Source organism: Colias philodice, chromosome 10, assembly GCF_061535455.1.
Source record: "Colias philodice isolate Cphi_HAF_F1 chromosome 10, ilColPhil1 Martin Lab GWU primary, whole genome shotgun sequence".
Lineage (NCBI taxonomy): Eukaryota > Metazoa > Arthropoda > Insecta > Lepidoptera > Pieridae > Colias > Colias philodice.
The window spans coordinates 10,040,460-10,060,407 of record NC_143095.1 but is presented as its reverse complement, the minus strand read 5'-3'; the positions used below and the strand labels follow the sequence as shown (position 1 = coordinate 10,060,407).

The 19,948-nt window shown below is 33.6% G+C and overlaps 3 protein-coding genes and 3 long non-coding RNA genes across 14 annotated transcripts in view; 1 reads left to right on the top strand and 5 right to left on the bottom strand.

The window, feature by feature from the left end:
• LOC149485424 (uncharacterized) overlaps positions 1–10,534 on the bottom strand; it is a 112,911-nt gene extending 102,377 nt beyond the window's left edge. For 3 of the 9 annotated variants that reach the window (XM_089700234.1, XM_089700231.1, XM_089700232.1), the window contains exon 1: positions 9,668–9,779. In XM_089700234.1, coding sequence (XP_089556360.1) covers positions 9,668–9,766 — 99 coding nt within the window. In that variant the 5' untranslated portion in view covers positions 9,767–9,779. Of the gene's footprint in view, positions 1–9,667; positions 9,950–10,385 lie in introns of those variants that run through there. The other 6 variants (XM_089700237.1, XM_089700236.1, XM_089700235.1 and 3 more) reach the window with 6 other exon arrangements.
• Positions 4,662–6,436, bottom strand: LOC149485425 (uncharacterized). Its single transcript, XR_016316218.1, has 3 exons — positions 5,860–6,436; positions 5,672–5,733; positions 4,662–5,597 (listed from the first exon to the last, which is right to left on the bottom strand). It is a non-coding gene; the product is annotated as an uncharacterized LOC149485425 (long non-coding RNA).
• Positions 10,535–14,787: 4,253 nt separating the features above from the next.
• On the bottom strand, positions 14,788–15,792 carry LOC149485423 (uncharacterized). Its single transcript, XM_089699686.1, has one exon. It carries the CDS (start codon positions 15,790–15,792, stop codon positions 14,788–14,790), a length of 1,005 nt encoding a protein of 334 aa, XP_089555812.1.
• Positions 15,793–16,180: 388 nt separating this feature from the next.
• On the bottom strand, positions 16,181–16,804 carry LOC149485422 (uncharacterized; the record flags this gene model as incomplete). Its single annotated transcript, XM_089699629.1, has 1 exon — positions 16,181–16,804. A coding segment is annotated over one exon (624 nt), but the record flags the coding sequence as incomplete, so codon positions are not given.
• A 464-nt stretch (positions 16,805–17,268) lies between these two features.
• The window catches only part of LOC149485412 (uncharacterized), a 206,818-nt gene continuing 204,138 nt past the window's right edge, over positions 17,269–19,948 (bottom strand). Inside the window, exon 3 of the long non-coding RNA XR_016316215.1 lies at positions 17,269–17,443. This is a non-coding gene — a long non-coding RNA (uncharacterized LOC149485412). The remainder of the gene's footprint in view (positions 17,444–19,948) is intronic.
• Positions 17,581–18,753, top strand: LOC149485421 (uncharacterized). The gene is made up of 2 exons (XR_016316210.1): positions 17,581–17,820; positions 18,377–18,753. It is a non-coding gene; the product is annotated as an uncharacterized LOC149485421 (long non-coding RNA).

Below are 19,948 nucleotides of genomic sequence, written 5' to 3'. Positions count from 1 at the left end.
ATTTTTAACTTCAAGGCAAGCGTAGATCAAGCAAATGCACTTTTTCTAATATGAATTTTAGCTTACAGAAAATTTTTTCTCTCTTTTATCATTCCAATCGTAATTGAACGATTTTACTTTTTTGAGTAATAATTATATTAATGTGGGATTTTCTATTAAGACTTTTAATTTGTAGCTTTTCCGACAACTAAACGTAAGACCCTTCATAATGATGGTAAATCCTTAAAAAAAATATTGTAGGATACTTATCTATTTAACTAGTTATAGTAATTATACCTGTTGAAAAATAATGTAAGTCAACCATACTTTTATTTCACAGTCATTCTTCTAGATTTATTAAAGCTGGATTATCTGATTTTGATTTATCCATCGTATCGGTTTCTAAACGTGCCTCGAAACCTGTCACAACGTTCAGTCTAGCTTGTAGAGATTTAAACGCCACCTGCTATCTGATGGTTATCTTGTCCCTGCTATATTTTATCTATTGCTAACCATAAAATTGTATAATCGCACTTTTTGTTTTGCAATAATCATATCATGATAAATAGAGACACATCATTTTGTAGTATAATTCATTAATTTATTCAGGCAGAATAGACCAACAATTACATTTTTTAGTTTTTTCACAATTTCAATAACACACAAATAATAAGTAAGCACCATTTTAGATTTTTATTAGCTGACCTGGTAGGTAAATGCTGTTTGCTTTAATAGGGCATCCACCACTTAGGTGTACGTAGAAAAATATAAAAATAGGCTACTCTGTACCATGATGGCTTAAAGAAGTATTCATTCCAGTATGGAAAACTTACAAAGCTTTATAGGTCGCCTAGCGCCATCACTATCCTACTCTGGAAATAATACTGCTTTGTGATATCAGTAACATGGTAATTATAAGGAACAGGCAGGCCACAAAGTTGACCGTTCATTCTCCACCAAACTCAAATTCAATGCAGAGAATAATACTACACAATTAAAAACGTCTCAAATAAAATTATCCCTTCCTGCCGTTGCAATAGAAGCTAAAAGCCTCTATCAATCTAGATGTAACCGATACTAAACTGCGATAAAATTCAAAGCAAAGTACGTATACAGGGTGTCCCGCTTTTGGTATACTAAGCGCGAAGGGACTTGTAGTTTTGCATACACTGATCACATAAAAAATACTTAAATAACAAAATTACGCGAAAAATTTTTTGCTAAATTTTTCCTTAAAATCCATGTATTCGTCTCTAGCTTCGCGCAGCCGGCATATACCGCTTCGCTAATGTGAGTATTTTGTCTATGAAAACATAATCTTAAACGATAGCTCACATGCGGGTGGCAAAGTTGGGCGGTTTGCTTGTTGGGGGTGTACACATGGAATTTTAAGAATTCCTCTATTTAAAAAAAAAAATGCGTCTGGAATTTTATAATTATTTTTTACGTACTCAGCGTATGCAAAACTACAAGTCCCTTTGCGCTTAGTATACCGAAAGTGGGACACCCTGTATAATTTGGAAAATCCAAAAGTGCACGCCTCATAATTTTTTTTTAATAAATATTTATTAATTATTATTTTTGTTTATTTAATAACAATTAAACCACATCGAATCAGACCCTGAAAAATGAAAGGGTTCTATTCCTGAGCATACTCAAGCGTAAGAGAAAAAAAAAGACTCGATTAGTAAAGTATTTCGGTCGCTATCGTGTTAACAAGAAAAAGGATCCGCACATACAGACACACGGACGTCCAAGACAGAACTTTTTTAAACTGTTTTTTAACTAGTTTAAATAACAAAAATGACATCAAAAATATCATGAACGTTAAAAATAGTGTTTTTTCTTAATATGTGTGTGTATGTATTATCTTACAAGTGCAATGTATGATACATAAAGACATTTTAAGTTTGAAAAATCAGATGTTTTGCGCGAAGTGACAGTAGTACCTTTAGATTCTATTAGTCCATGGTAGTACCCACCTCAACGCTTCGCTTATGAGGCGTGCAATATTTGATATGTACCGACTAGCTACATGCCTATTTCGATATACCTATATGCTTGCACGTCCACTTTCTCGGAGGTTATATAAGGGACGACTACCTAAAAAGGGCATACATAATACATTTAATGACGGATGCAATATTTTGTGCAACAGATAAGAGTGAAATTGTGAGCAGGTTTAATTATCATTTTGGTGGATAACTTGAATTGTTATAATACTTAATTACAATGCAGTTTTGTTTTTCTTATTTGTAAGTATCTAAATTATTAAATTTCTAATATGATTTGGATATCATTTTCAACAAGCAAATTATGGTGTGTGTACTTCTCTAAATAAAAGTAGGTATATCGATCTCTTTTAAACAAGCAATTAATCCTAATGTTTTGAAATTGAGATGCGAACAGACACCTAAAACCAGGAAGAGTTACACTTGAATTTTTTCAATATAATATCAACATAGCTTACGATAAAATCAAATGTTCTAAAAGTAATCATTTCTTATTATTTAAGGAATAATTTGTACAAGTAATTACTTACAAGATAAACAAAAGTAATTATGCCGCGGCAATAGTATTGTGAAAGACGCGGACGGTTCCGCGCACGTTTTTAATTAACGAATTATCATCTGATAAGGAATGTTTCTAAATAATATAATTGTGAATATGAAGAAAGACTGCATCATCTTATTGTATTTTGTTGATAAATTAAGGCCAAAACTTTGTGGCTCACAAATTGAGACGAGTCAAAATATCTGTAGATCATTAGCTGAATACTAATATACGTTAATAAAACCTCATAAAAGTTCACGCATAGTAAGTTTTGTTTTACTATAATCTTAATCTTATATACTTAAAACTTAGACCTGCCTTTCGAATGTTTAGCCTTTTTAGCAATTTTGTACATGTCCAAAAATGCTATTTAATTTGGCAATTGCCAAAAATAGCAATCCTCGTTTTATCTACAAACTGAGACATAAATCTCATAAAATTGGGAGCTATGGTTGACCATATTAGTTCCTGATTGACATGCCTTATATAGTTTAAAACAAATAACTATTATCATCATTACCTACTGATCTTTAAATTTGATTTTATGATTATGGGCATCTTGAAGAAAATTATTTTATTGATTACATGAATTTCACAATACCTATTTCATTTGGTTAATAAGTAATTTTTAGACAGCTACATCCACGCTGTATATTTTTAACATTTATTACAGACGAACTAACATTAAAGTGTAATAATTATACAAATTTTTGCGATAATTTATTCTAATAGACAAAGAACTAACTATTGATACGTAATTATCTTTATAAGGACCTCACTACGTTTTATAGATACGTATAAAAACGTTAATTAGTTTCATACTCCGAAAAATCGTTTGAGTTTCACGTAAATATATTTTTTCATATTTTATTTTTCGGCTAAAATTAACAAGAATAACTATTAGTTTGATTTATATGCTCATACCTAAGTAGTTTTAGTGTTTTATGGACAGATAAGCCTAAATAATGGCGATATTACTAACCTCAAATAGCCAAGTTTTATTGATTAATAATACTGATTTATATCAAAACATCGACCTTAGATTTCAGCAACATCCTCAATTGGTATGAATCACTAATTGGTACCCGAAAAAATATTGAACAATGGCATTGTGAAAACAAAAGATTACGTTGATACGGTTAATAAAATTGCTTGAATTAATATATTGAAGCAATTTTTATATATCTAGGTACCTATATATATTTGAGATTTTACGCTTACTTCCTGATATAATAATATGTGATGTGTTCCATTGCATATTTGACGATAAAACCTACATGACACGGGACACTTGCAAACATTCGTACAATGTTTGAATGTGCTCATGTACGGAATCAAATTGCAATTGCCATCCTACACTTCTGAATTTGCCTATTCGTTCGAATCTGAGTGACCTGCCGATAAATTTGTTTTGCCATAACAATACAAAGACAATATGAATATTCGTGACACCAAGAAAGTAACGCTCTAATAGGAACCAGAAAACAACCAATTGCATATTATTATGTAGATTAGCTAGGGTAACGGCACCAGTGGTCAGCCAGGAACCAGTGATCAGCCTATTGCGTTGTTTATTGGCCATAAATATCGCTGTAATCAAAATAACCAAATCACGCGCACTTAAGACGATACACAAAAAAAAATCTACTGCTTGGCGGGCGGAGTCTAATAGCTCGCTATCGCGAACGCGGGTGCGCGCGAAGTCATTCTTGCAAACTCGCCGCGCTGCCGCTGGCCGACTCGGGACAAACATGTATGGAGTCGTCATACAGTTATAATATTCTTATACATATATTTAATTGTTGATTTATTGGTTTTATTTTCTTGCTTATAAACAAATAATCTTCTTTTTAACAACTACTTAGACATTATTAATAATTATTATTATTTCGTAATGTTTACTTTATTACAAAATAATACAGGTTATAAATAATCTTTAAAATAACAAAAAATATTGTTACTCTGAAAAAATGAAATGGCACTCAATAACGCGGACTACTGAACGGATTTAGATAGAATTTGATGCTGACGTAGATATTACGTCATGCCCAGAAATGAAAGGTAATCTGAAAGAAATTATAAACCCTAATTCTTCTCAGTCAAAGTCAAGAGTGGAAGATATCACTAATACAGTAAAACTGATGCGAAACTTTGGATGTTAATTTGTATATTTTTTTGTTAGTTGTTACTTAATCACGTCAAGACTACATTACCAATTTTGATAAAATATAGCTAATTGCCTGGATTTACACATAGGATACTTTTTATCCGAACTGAACACTTCTGTGGGATAAAACAGGATTCACGATATAACCTAATTCCACGCGGGCAAAGCCGCGGTCGGAATGATATTTTTTTAAATAAAAAAATTGTTTAAAAAAAACACAAAATATATTGACGCATGTATTTATTTTTTGCACTCTATTATAATTGTAATTATTCATTACAAATAATCAAAATAAAATAGCCAGAACAAAGTTAGGCCCTGGTAGGGTAGGTAGGCAGGTACAGCAATGTGAGACGAACACTGGCTTATTTATACCAATAATAATGTATTATAAACATTAAATTAAGTTTACTTTCTAACAACAAAAATACATAATATTAGCTAATGTGAAAGCGAATCAACCAATCATCCCACAAAAATGAAATGTGCACACAAATATTCATCCAAATCGGTTCATGTCATTAGGAGGAGTGACTGCAGCGCCATCTTCCGGGCCCAATTGTGTTTCCAGATCACCCAGGAACTCAATTTAATATACTTACACAAAATTTTTCGAAATGAAAACTCACATTACTATGTAAATATGAATATAAACCTGTTTTATTACTAAGCAATTTCCCGCACAGGTGTAGTAAGTATAAATGAAATAAATATCAACATCAAATTCTTTATACAACATACTTATCTACCACCTTCTAAGAAATGTAATTCTTGAAATTATTTCGTATTTTTTTTAAATATAATACTACTCCAATGAGCTCCTGTTCCATATTATGTCCGCCATACTTCCACTAAGTTCACCATGATTTTTTATTTCTTTGCACTTTGTTGCTTTTTGCTAAAAATGGAATCATGCGATAAAACCAGTAGAGCTTTGATAACATACATTTTTGACTGAATAAAGGTACTTACGAAGGAGTGGATTCACATTGTGAACAATCAGTGGGTTTATTTTCCTTCTGGATTCCGGATTTCTGAAAAGATTATTTATGCTATAAATGAAAAAATCTTACACATTCGTTATGTACTTAAAACAGGGGTACATATCAAACATCGTCTATAATACAATTATCGTCAAATTTAAAATAAAACCAACTTACTTCATTAATTTGTTCCAATTGTAAGCATTCTTTTTCCTCCAACCTTTATGTTTCTTCTTCTTATTTTCTTTATTGTCCCCATTTGTCTCATTTTGTCTTATCGTGTTGTCACCCTTTTTTACGATTGCGCGAGCGACACAAGTTCCCCGTGTGACAGCCGTAGCGGGAATGACTCGTGCAGCGATCGGGGTAGGAAGGTACAGGGCGGCTCTCGCTATATTGGCTGGTCGCGCGCTAATTTCAAGTATTTCTTGTTTATTTCAAAACCATCGCATATTTCAAAATTCTAACACGGTAGACGTATAGGTTGTATATTTTATAGTTAATATCCAAAAAGTCGTAACTTTACGTTTGTTATTTTGAAGATGCCAGAGATTAAAAAAAAATAACAATGATAACTTTGTATTTTTTTTCTATCGAGAAAATATCATGGAATCATGTTTCTAAAACGGTAGACGTATTGTGTTACTATTGAACTTTCTTGTCAAGAATTTTCATCACGACAACTTTAATAATATAAAAATTACGAAGGTTTGAAAAGGGCCGTAAATGTTAGAAAAATTAATTCATCACCTTAAATAGAAGCTCTGTTTCGTTATTGGTTCATGCATCACGCGATAGGAGCAGCAGGGGGTCAGGGGAGAGAAGTAAACACGTTCGTACAGGTGCTGTCCGCCGACAAGAGCAGAAGTGTCATGTCTGCAATATTTTTTGTTTCACGTGGTGCGTGGTGAAAGGTGAGAAATTACATATTTTAGTATGAAATGTGATTGTGTTTTATAGATAATAACTTTATAGATTACTTAGAGCATTTAATTTTATGAAATTTGATAAAAAATATTGTTTTTTTACTTAAAAATTTGAGGGGCTGACCATTGGATACTGATTTTTTTTGAAAGATCCAATGGACAGCCCCTAGGGCTGATTACTGGGATTATTCCTAATTGTTAGAAAACCCAGTGGTCAGCCGCATTTCAAAATATTTTTTTCAAGCGGCTGACCACTGGGTCTCAATCTGTGGTCTAAATGATCCAGTATTCAGCCACGATGTTATTGAAATAATATTTTAAGTATAAATGCGAATGTTTGTGTTTAAATCTATAAGTAATACTTCATGTTAGTTAAGTTTTACCTGAAATAATGGTATTATGTGTATTCATATCCAAAAGTTATTAATGTTCCCTTTTTTTCTAGCTAAAAATACCGCCAAGACAACAGTATCATCCAGAGAAATCCTCCGAAAGAGATCCTCCTGTGGTTGATTATAATTATATATATTGTGGATTATAGATATATCAATAGGACATAATATTATAAACTAATATCGCTGATTTTTTAAAAAAGAATTATTGCTGTTTTTATGATAAATAATAAGAAGTTCCTAGAAAATAAGAAAACACAAAGAGATTGTAATATGTAGTATGTTTAAAATAATATTTGTATTATGTACGATATACATTTTTTTGTGCTAAGTGAATCGTTGCTATAAAAATGTGATTAATATAGTTAATTTTGATATAATATTGTTTATTTGATCTCATAATTAGTTATACTTACTAAAGGCTGAACACTGGGTTCAACAAGGCTGTTTATTGGTTTTTAGAGGCTGTTCACTGGGACACTGGGCCATTTTTTGTTTAAAATTAATTATATATTTTACTAAGAGAATTATTGTTTTTGATAAACGCTGATTTGAAACTACAATAAACAATAAATCCATATATGTTGTACGTTTTTTTATTCGACGATTGTTGTAGAAATGGCAATTGTCAAAACTTCAAAAAGCTGTTATGAGGCTGACCACTGGGGCCGTTACCCTATATATATCACAAGAAAACCAAAATTTTAACTTTGCGAATAAAGGCATATTCGATGATTCAGCATTCAAAAATCTTTTACGAACTTAAAACGGGTATTCATATTATTATTCCACTAACATACATGCCTTGGACCTGAGTGGTTATCCCATATTATAAACAGGTATCTTGTAAATATATGTATCTTTAGTCATTAGATAAATAAGATGATAAACTAATAACATGTTTCTCTAAATTTATTCTGTCCGGAAACTGTATGGAATGTTGTTTCGTTGTCTTTACTGCAAATTACTGTAGTAAATCCCTAAATTAAAAGGATACAGTCGAAGAAATTATTAGCTCTTCTTTCTCTTTAACTAGAAATTCAAACAGCTTTTTCTTTGAATAAATTAATACTTAATGTCAGAAAAATATCTCTTAAAATACCTACTTATTTGCTCAATCGCAAAAAGCATTCTCGGAGCTTTAATCACTAAGCTCTTAGATACGATACCAATTACAAGGACATTCCAGCATCCTAACTGATAAGCATTAGCTGAGCAGGTCTACGTATAAATTTATAATTTTAATTCAGTGTTAATTCCAGATTCACAGAGCAATATGACTCTATGGACACCATTGGACTTGCCGTTGCCTTTCTACCACCTCTCGTTCGAATAACCGTTTAGAGAATAACTAAACTTATACTTTAGATGGGAATACAGGAGATTATTGAATCTCAGACAATCGTGTAGAAACCGTGCTTATGGTCTGTAACGATCATGGTAGTGAAAATACACTCACGACGCCATTAGACGATATCATTATTCATAATACTATTACGGGGTATAATTATTAACTGGAGAATGTGGAAATATTTTGTTTAAATTAAAATTATTCTCGTATAAATATGGAGTAGATGGAATATTTCAGGTTCTTCCGCTATTGCCAATTAAAGAGTAGAGAAAAGACACGAGATTCTGCATAGAGGGAATAGCAGCATATAACGATAAGAATTAAGCAATTATATACGAAGTACACAAAACTTCGTTCTATTTACTATCTTTCGCTGTCCCTAATTCTCTTAAAAGTTTTGATATATTGTATGTACGATGGTCATTCAGCAAGAACTACGATAATCCATAAAATTTGGTCTCCTGACGCAATTAAAAGTACTAGGCAGTAATAAAATCCTACTCGCTTAGTATTAATTACCCCATTAACAATAGACCAGTGTTGTCATGACACAAAACTAAATTGCAATCAGCATGATACATCTCGTACCTTCATTCATCCCTAGTCACGCTTTGAAAGTTTTAGAAATCGGAGTAATAGACCTTTTTAGGTTTTAATTGGGTTTATCTTGGAGATAGGTCAATACTGATACATGTTATTGAGAATAATTAGGTTTATCTTGAAAGGTTTACTTTAAATTTTGTTATCTTGTTGAAATTTATGTAGGTAGGTAGGTACGTACCTACGTAAGTAGTTAATTGTACCTAACACTGACCCCTAATATATTTTTATAAGCCAGATAGGTATAGACATCAAAAGGACAATTCTAAAAAAGTGTAACTAATTGTTCTTAAAATTTTGGAATTACTTATAATTTTTATATTTTATGAAATATTTTGCAATATTCTTAAATGTTACTTCAGCACCTACATACGTCATTAATAAAATTTGTTTCATATCAATTTTTGAATACAATTTCTGTCGAGGAACTAGTAGTAGGATCTAAAAACCGAGGTCATCTGATGTTCGCAACAGAGTCGGAGTAAAGAATGCTGACCGTGTTTTAGTTATAAAATGTGAATCATCTCGACCCGCTGCATAATGTTATTTATTAGGTATGTGCTTTAGCATGTTATGTAGTATTTGAGTAACATGTTTATGATCTTCCTTTAACGAATATGTACGAAATATTGACTTAGGTACTACATATCTTTTCATTACGTATTTTTTTCATAACTTTTAGGAGGCATAGAGAAAATATAAGAAAAAGTACTTACTCGTCTCGAAGAACCAATGCTGCTGGCAAGACTCTCGACGTCATAGTGCCGTGCGAACTCATAGGGGCCCGGATAATCCCGGGACACACATTGCCCCATATGCTCGTCACCACTCACAACAAATTGTAAACGATATCACATCTGGCAACACAATTTTTGTGTTTATTTTTAATTTTCTCCAGCCTAAGCCTCCAGCTACATCATTCTAAATTCAAATTAATTGCTACAGATAAAGGAATTTTCATTGAAATTCAAACAGTTCGGAAGCAATTGTTTAATTAACTGCGCAAAAGAATGAATTGAATTTAAATCATTAAATGTTTTTGTGTGTTCTGAAGGTTGTTAATAAAATTTACACCCACGCTTGACTGATAGTGAATAAACTGAATAATATTACCTTCTGTTTTAATATTGTATGCATTGCATTTGTATAGCTACCTACCTATTATACATTCTACAAGCATCTACAAGTAAGTAATAACTAATAACTATGTAATAGGTTTAGTAGATCATTCTTAAGGTGATATTCACCCATGTAAAATATCGCCGATTGTAATTATTATATACCTACTTGTTTCGTCCAAAACTGATAAACTTTATTGTATTAGATTATTATGCAAAACCAAAAATCGTACAAGGTGTAAAAGATTGAAGATTTGAATTAAAATTATTCATAATATGATATGAATTAGTAATATAACTTCACCGAACTATTTACCTAACACAACACGTAACAGTACTTTTACGAAAACTTTTTATTTATCAAAACACAATGTTTACATTTTTTCACTGATCGAATTTTGGCGGTCACCTGTCAAACGCAACATGTGCGCATGCGCGGTGCGCGCGCTACGCTAAGCCCGACTGGCGGCGTGGCGATTGGACGGTTTGGACTCCAAAACTTTGGAGCGCTCGCGCCGGACGCCGGGTGGGAGCGTCTTTACATGATGAGATACGATTTAAATGAGATAGAGCCTCCGATATATTTTATTATTGTTACATATTTTTTCTCATTTTCAGAACTAAGACATTATTTATAATATTTATTTGTTACAACATGGAGCTGTATATTAAGAAAAAATATAAAAAAAACGATTAGCACTTGTATTTTAAAATTGATTTGTTTGAATAGAAAACCAGCTATGAATTTTAAATTATGATTTTTTTTAATATATTATTTAATCTCTTTAATTACAAATTAAATTTTAATTTTAACAATATTACATGAATTGTTTATTACAATTTACAAACCCCACATAGTTATAGTAGTCTAACTATATGAAAAAAATGTTGTGTGGTTTTATGAAACCACGGTAAAAGTGAAACTGTTCGAATGGTTCCGAACACTGCTTTGTGTAGCGCATGTCGCGTGTCGCGTCGTCGACGGAGTAGGTATACCTACTCGGCAGCCGCGATACGTACGCGACATGCGCTACACAGACCAAAAAGTTTGAGACGATGTAATAAAAGTTTCACTTTAAAATTTCTTACAAAAATGTAACCAGCTTGCATTTTTTTCAAATACATATACATATTTAATTTCAAAACAATATCGTTTCGTGTAAAAACATCGTCGCGGGCCATGCCCAGCTGTTGTCACGGAGTATCGTAGACAGTAGTGACTCATTCAACGAATTCTGATGCAGCTCAAATGTCGGTGATAGACGAATTAATAAGTGTCCAAATTTCAGTGATGATATTATGTTACATATAGAATAATGGTTCTTAAATTAAGTTTAAAGAGCTGCTTTATTGCTGTACTATGTACCGAATATTATCATCCAATATAGGTGTAAGTTTTTTGCTTTGATTATATTTTGTATAACATATTCGTTTTGTAATGCCAATTGTTGCCTATATTACAGCCAAAATCGGTTAGGTATCATAAACAAAGCAGACTTGCTTTGTTACAATTATACTAAAATATGAATTAGATATATTAATTATTAATTTCATGAATTTTACATAGCTTTTTTTTTTTTTTTTTTTTTTTTTTTTTTATTAGGTCCACCAAACTGGACATAGCACTACAAAAATAGATATGGTTATTCTATGATACATCACAAGTAATAGGTGCTAGACCTTCTAGAGGTGAACACAGCCTGCAATAATAAGTACGCGAATACATATTTACATTATTACAATATTAAACAAAAAACATTATTACAATATTAACATAATTTAGAAAAATAACATTATGGATCAATTTAAATACAATATTTATGCAATTTTGGAAACTAATTTTTTAAATGAATTTAGGGTTGCGCTAAATATATCGACGTTATTACAAACTTTTTCGTTGTAAGCTGAACACATGCGGTGCAATGACGAGTGTTGAGCGTAGTTTGTACGACAAAAGGGAAGACTAAACGTTTTCATGTTAGTGGGACGGCTGAATGGCCTTGGTACATGTATGCTAATTTTTCCTAATAATTGAGAATTATCTATTTTACCATTTATAATTTTGTATAGAAACACGATATCAGAAAGGGTCCGTCTGCTTTCAAGCGATTTCATTTTAAAGTGCATAAGTCTAGAAGAATAAGACGTTAGGTTACGGCAAAGATTGTGAGTGAAAGTTAGGTGGTACAGGAATTGTTTTTGAATCCGTTCCAACCGCTGTATGTGTACGGCATATGTAGGATTCCACACTGGGCTACAGTATTCGAGGAGAGATCGTACGTAGCAATTAAAAAGCAATACTGGTACTTCAGAGTCATTAAAGAATTTGCTCTGTCTAATGATGAATCCAGAAAGGCGTGCGGCCCTTGTTGCTAACGAGTCTATGTGCTCGCGAAAGCCGACTTTTGTGTCCACCACAACACCGAGATCGCGAATGTTCGTGACTTCACCGATTGGAATGTTATCAATAGAGTAAGTTATATGAAGTGGATTACGTTTCCTTGTGAATTTTATATGATAACACTTAGATACGTTAAGGAACATGTTATTTTTTGCGCACCATAATGTAATGCTGTTGATATCGTTTTGTAATGCTAAAGTATCTTCATGGTTTTTTATTACCCTATACAATTTGAGATCGTCGGCGAACATTTGGTACTTAGACGTAATGTTGGCACCTAGGTCGTTAACGTATAGTAGAAAAAAGAGTGGACCGAGGTGAGAGCCTTGAGGTACACCTGAGGGTAATGGTCGAGCGACTGACTTGTAACCTCTGAGTACAACTAATTGGGACCTATTACGAAGATATGATTCGCACCATCTGAGCAGAGAGCCGCAAATACCTGCGTGGTACAATTTTTGGACAAGAAGGCTATGATCAACCATATCAAATGCCTTGGAGAAATCGGTGTAGATAGCATGAATTTCATTTTGTTTTTCGAGCTCTTCATTGATGTCGCTGACGTATTCCAAAAGATTAGACATGGTTGAACGCCCCGGAAGAAAACCGTGTTGACAGGGGTCAAACAGAGGTTTGAGATGAAAATAAAATCTGTTGTAAATTATGGATTCGAACAGTTTACCCATGGCTGACAGTATTGATATCGGCCTATAATTCTTAACATCACTCTGATCACCTTTTTTGTGTATTGGAGTGATGTGTGCAATTTTCCATTTAGTCGGAAAATGGCCGAGGGAGATAGATTTATTGTAGATGTGGTACAGAGGCTTTGTGAGTTGCGCAGAACAAGTTTTTAAGAACAGGGGAGCGATTCCGTCTGGGCCTGGTCCCTTGTTAATGTCTATTCCTTGAAGTGATTTGTAGATTTCAGTTTCAGAGATGTTGCAAGAGCCGAGAGATCCATTGTTAGTGAAGGGTGTCATAGCGAAATCTACTGAATGGGGTGCAAGTTTACTATTGTATATGGAGTGGAAGTATTCAGAAAAGAGATTACAGATATTGTGCCCACCTTGAACGTTTCGGTCGTCAAGATACATTTCATCAGGAATGTCCCTACTATTTGATCTTAAGGATTTTATAAAAGACCAGAAGTATTTTGGGTCTTTTTTTATTTGAGCCTTTGCCTCAGATTTAAGTCTATTAATACATGTCAGTAGCATTTTTTGGCAACGGTCACGTAACATTTGAAAAGTAACCAGGTCCATTGGATTAGAGTATTTTTTGTACCTGTTATGATACTTTGACTTTTCGTTTAGGCATTTAATTAATGACCGACTGAACCAAAAGGGATAGTTCTTGTTATTTTTTGGTCGTAAGGGCGTGTATTTTGTTATTATGGGAGTTATAATACTATAGAATGTATCAACTGTTTCGTCAACTGTTTGTTCAGATTTAAAATAGCTATCCCAACATATTTTATCTAATTCCTCTTTGATTTTATTGTAGTCTGCCTTAGAAAAATTGAGGCTAGGAAACTTATTAATTTTGGGTGGTTTGTAGTTTTTTAGTTTGATATGTATGTCTAAGGGAGGGTGATGATTATCAATTTTTACTAGGGGGAATGGATTGATCATAACTTGAGATGAGTCTTTTGCGTTAGTGACAATAAGATCTAGCGTGCGGTCATTAATGTTTGTGACAGGATTTATTTGGTGGAGACTATTGAATGAAAGGGTGTCAATTAGCAGATTGTCGATTGGATTTGACGAGCAGGTTGGGACTAGATCTTTGTTTGTATCTAATTTCCATTGGATGTGAGGCAGATTAAAATCACCCGCCAACAAGATCACCGATTTCTTCGGTAGTTTATGCTGAACAATATTGTTTAAGTTTGAGGTGAAGTTATTTAAATTAGTTAAAGAGATAGGAGGAGGGAGGTATACTGCGCAAATAAATAGGGGGACGATGGAATTGCCTTGTTTCAGCTTAACAGCTAGCCATAGGTCTTCGATTGAGGATTCCCATTGCAGCTTACGAATTGGCTGGAACTTATTTAGGACAGCTACAAGTACACCACCTCCAGAGATTTTCTTAGAATCAGAGGAGCTTCGGTCCCTTCTGAATACCGTGTATCTATTGTCAAAAAGTTCGCGATCGAAAACCGAGTCATTCAGCCAAGTCTCCGTGAAAATAACAATATCAGCATTTTGTTTTAAAACATTTGTAAAAAGTTCTTCTGTTTTAGTCCGAAGACCTCTTACATTTTGGTATGTAATTTTTATTTTAGTACAATCGTTTATAACCATTCAGCAAAAAACTACTCGAATTTAAGGGAATTCAGAAAGTCTAAATCCTTAACCACAAAGCTTTTGGACGTTATGTCCTTCCTCATATAAATACGACCGTTTCTAACCCACACAAATTGAACGTTTTTGTCCTTGGACACTTTACGAGCCGCTGCGTGTAATTGTTTGTTTGTAGGTGATAGATGTTCACTAACGTACACAGGTTTCTGTTCCCCGGCGAGGCCCAAATGAGATGAGTTAAGTTTATTGTCCTGATGAGTCCTGTTGAACGTCTTAACGGCTGCAAGTATTTTATCCCGAACCAGAGGACTGGGGAGTTTGACTATAATCGATCTAGGTCGGTTTGATGTTTGGTTAATTTTTGCGACACGATGATAGTTTATTAACTCGTTTTCCGGTAGCACGCAGCCCACTGTAGCAACAAGCTGCTGAATAGTTGTTTTAAGGTTTTCTGCTTTAAATTCTGGAACGTTCTGAATTTCTAGATTACAATCTCTCGATTGTTGTTCAAGTTGATTCAGCTTAGCACTCAAATCAGTTACTTGTGATCGTAATGAAGAGTTCTCCAATTCCAAGTTTCCTATCTTCTTGGTCTTTACGTCCAGGTCAGCTTTGAGCTCGTCACACTTCGATGACATGAAATTTACACTATCTGTGAGCTCCTGTATTATACTGCGTGTGCCAGAGTTTTCCTCAGCAAAATCTCGCCTTATATCTCTGAGAAGACGCGATAAAGATTCGTCGAGTTTTTTGTCGATGTACTGTTTGAGGTCTTCGCAATCAGCAGCGGGTGAAGTTAGTCCTACTGGACGGTGAGGAGAATTGGAGTTACCACCCCGTTTGTCTGTAGATTTACACTCTGAGCACTTCCAATTGGCCTTGTAGGATTTAGATTCTTTAGAAAAGTTATCTGCAGGAATGCCCAGGCACTGGAAATGGTACGTGGAATTGCACTTGGAACAAATTTTAAGATCGTTTGTCTTAACTTGCTTGTTACACTTACTACATATATTCATTGTTTTTAATTTCCCGTAATCTTGGTAAATTTTCTGAAGCTGGCAACTCTACGTCTTAGCAAAAATGAAGTTTGACGTTGTCAATTGATTTTGACATGTAAAATCTTGGTTGATTGCGGGTATTTAGCGCTGTGCGTTGTTTGAGGGTATAAAATTCGGTATTGTATTTTGCTATTTCTAGTTGATAAAATGAAAGTAAAGTTGAGATAACAATACCACAGCTTCCTTGTGAGATATATTTCACAAATCACACACTATAAACTTAATACTGATAGAATTTTAATAATAATTTGAAGTTATTGTACGAGCGTATTTATCAAGGTAAAATGTTGCCACACACTTCCAGCTTTATCAATAACAGTCTGGATAACCGTTACATTGCATGACTTTAAGTATTTGTGCATGTGTAATTTGTCGTACAAACTCCAGTAGTGGGGTTGAAAACGGATGTCGAAGGACAGGTGTAGGTGTACTGTTCGAGCGTGCCATCGCTAAGCTCTACACAAAGGTAGTACGTTTGGCACGTCGTGTCTGACGTGTCAGCGATCCTTCCAGACGTGGTACACGTGTCAGTAGTACTTGTACTATTATCAGACGTTGCTGTACAGGTATAGTTGGAATCGCAGTACGTTGTATTCGGATTGAAATAGGTCGTATTAGGACAGGTGAGCGTAGTTTCTTCGAACGTGCCATTTATGCTCACACATTGGATGTACGTTGTGCAGTCAGTTGAGTTGGAATCAGCGACGTATCCATCTTCAGTGCACACAGACGTGGTAGTATTAGTTGAATTTGTCGTATCTGTCACAGTGCATTCGTAATCTGTGGTACAGACTTGAGTGGTCGGATTGAATAGAGATGTTGATGGACATGTATAGTTGTAAGATGTGAACGAACTGGTAGAACTGATGTAGACGCAGAGGTAATAGTTCTGGCATGTAGTGTCGTCTGGGTCAGCGAAGCGACCGGCGGTTGTGCAGTTTACTGCCGCGTGTGCCTGCCAAGCGGCACAGGATATCTATAATGCAAGATTTACATTCAGAATATTAAAACAAATAAATGAGAAGTGAAAATATTATTATGTCACCCACTTATTAATAAAGAGACCCTAAACAATTTAAAAGAAAAAGCTAACTACTACGAATATAATAATTCATAAGTAACAAATAAAGAATTATATACTTAATATCATGGACGTATAAAAAAAGACGGACACCGTATTACGAACAAACAACGTGAAGCCACCATAGTAAGCTAGCGATCGTGTAAAGACAATAAACACGCACACACTCTCACCATAGTAAGCTAGTCGGCCGCCATTACGTCGTGAACTACCGACTGATTAACTGCGTCACTGTTTCACAAAAAATATTTAAAATGCCGTCTTGCGTGGTAAATGGTGTCGCAACAGTACAATTTTAAATAACAAAACACAAGGGATTACATTCCACTGGGAAGCAAGTTATTCCTTTTATGTTTTAATGACAAAATTATTACGGCAAAATTTATAGAAAAAAATACAGCCGCCATTGTCATCAACACAGCTGTTGCCATGGCAACATGGCACACACACATGGATGTTTCGCCGCCATTACTAGGCTTCACTCAATGTTTAGGCGATATACCGTCCGTCTTTTTTTATACGTCCATGCTTAATATAAGTACTTACTATAAAAATCACAATTAATACTTTATCCGTCATCATTGATTCACAACAAAGTGGAAAAATCGTCCATCCATTCGTCTTTTATACCTATTGCTAGAAAAATTACATTTATGGCACCAATAGCAATCATTGAGATAATATTAATATGGAGTCGATACCGCCTACACCACTTATGTTCCACTCAACATACGTCATGTGGCGTAACTGCACTCAGTCGCTTGCTCGCTCATTGGCGCGAACGTCACGCTCATTTTTTATTTGTTTTAAAGTGAAACGCATCAAATATGCCTACGTGTGTGTTACGATATTGCACAAATAATACAAATAATACGGAAAAGTGCAAAGGAATAACTTTTCAATCAGTAAGTAACTAGATAATAATTTTTAAAACTTAGTTAGAACAAAATTTTTGGCGGGCGACATTTTGCGTCATTTGTCATAGATTAAAAATTTAAGATATGACATTGGGCATGAAATAAGTGTTGTTAGTAATATTTGCTGGCGTATATTTTTATAGTATAAAATAATAATTTTACATATTTAGAAAAGCATAGACTGGTTGTTAATTGAAAAAAGGTGAAATCATGAAATATGAAAATCAATTACTTAATCACCAATTTTTTTTTTGTTAATTGATTTTAATCAATTTTAATTGATATTGTATAAGCTAGGTACTGACTTGAACGTATAATTGAATTATTATTTATTTATCTGCACTAATATTATAAAGAGGAAAACTTTTTTTGTTTGTTTGATTGTAATAAATCATAAACTATTGGACCGATTTTGATGAAATTTGGCACAGACAATCTTTAGACCCTGAGAAAAAACATAGGCTACTTTTTATTGCGAAATATGTACCACGGGCGAAGCCGGGGCGGACCGCTAGTTCAGAGATTAATATTTTTTCTATTCAAGGTTTCCATGTCTGGGTCGTGAAGAAAGGGAAAAATGGGTAAAATTTGTCCAAAACAACCGCAGTGAAGAAACCTGGTTATCATCCGATAGAACTAGCGTCTGTTCATTGCATTTTCGCGATGAGGATAAATATACCACAAAAGCGGGAAGGCGTATTCTAAAGAAGTCTGCTGTTCCTTGTATTGATGTTAGTAATAATAATAAAATTTTACGGATTTGTATAACAAATAAAATATTATTTTAGCCATCACTAACATTATTATTATTATATTTATTTTAGCCGAAGGTGTGCTACAATAGTACTGGAACAATACAAGCAATTTCTGAGCCGGGAACATGTTCTGAGGATGATGAACTAAATATAAATAAACACAATTTTTACACGGCTTTTATTTTTTTTCTAAAAAAGGCTCAATTTGTAAGGAATGAAACTTCCCATAGCCCATATTGAACCTCCTCATCCTATATTATATGCCAGATATTGTTAGCCCCGCGTAGTAAAGTCAGTTTATATCTAAAATAAATATTAAGTAAGTACAAAGAAAATTTCAAGTCAACGTGCATGTAAGGAGTGGCACCCAATAAAATAAACAGAAAGAAACAAAGTAAGAAAGAAAGAAAGAAAAGAAAGAAAACATTTATTCCAACACACACAACACACATATAAAATAGCATTGTAAATTTTAAATAATATGTAATAGAAGACATAAATATATGTGTGGTTGCATGCGCTAAAAAAAGGAAGCCACTCAGGATACCTGAGGCATAATACCTCAGCACTGAATCAAAGTGTCGCCTCTATAGCGGTGAGTCAGTGACATCGCATAATCTATGACTGTCTAGCCGTCATTCGCGCGCCCCGCGCCGCCATCTTGGCGCACAGATTTTGTTCGTGGTGTCTGCTCCATTATTAATATTATCTCAATGATAGCAATAAGCAATTTGGGTTTTGATAATATCAATAATCTTTAAATTAAACGTGCCGCATACATATATTATCAATGAATCAATGCAATTATGTTACTTATCTTTAAAGCAATTTTCCTATATAAATTCGTAATAATTATTTTATTTACAGAGGTCAAGTACAACAATAATATTAACCACACCGTTATCAAAATGAGTACATGGTTTTGTCTTAATTGTGTGTGTCTTTTTTTGCTTAAAAAAGGAAAAGATTAACACTCATTCCTCAAATTATTACTCATATTATTACCTACATAAAAAAATATTCTTTAGCCGCTTGATTTATAAAATACCAATGTATCGGTACATTTAGTTTAGAAGTACAAAGTAGCAAGTATAGTCACGCGTACCTCGGCTAAAGTTATTTAATAAAAAAATTAAAAAAAAAATTAATTTGATTCAAACTTTTAAATATGGCGCCATTTGTGCATATTAATGAATGTTGCTATCGTAAAAAAACATAAGAAGGAATTACTATTGATACAAATCAACACGTTTATATGATAAAAAATAACGTATAATTTGTTAGTTTTAGTTACTCTCTATTTTATTTCTTTTTCTGTTTCCAAGCTTTTTTTGGGCTGTGTTTTGGGCCCATTGGGGCTT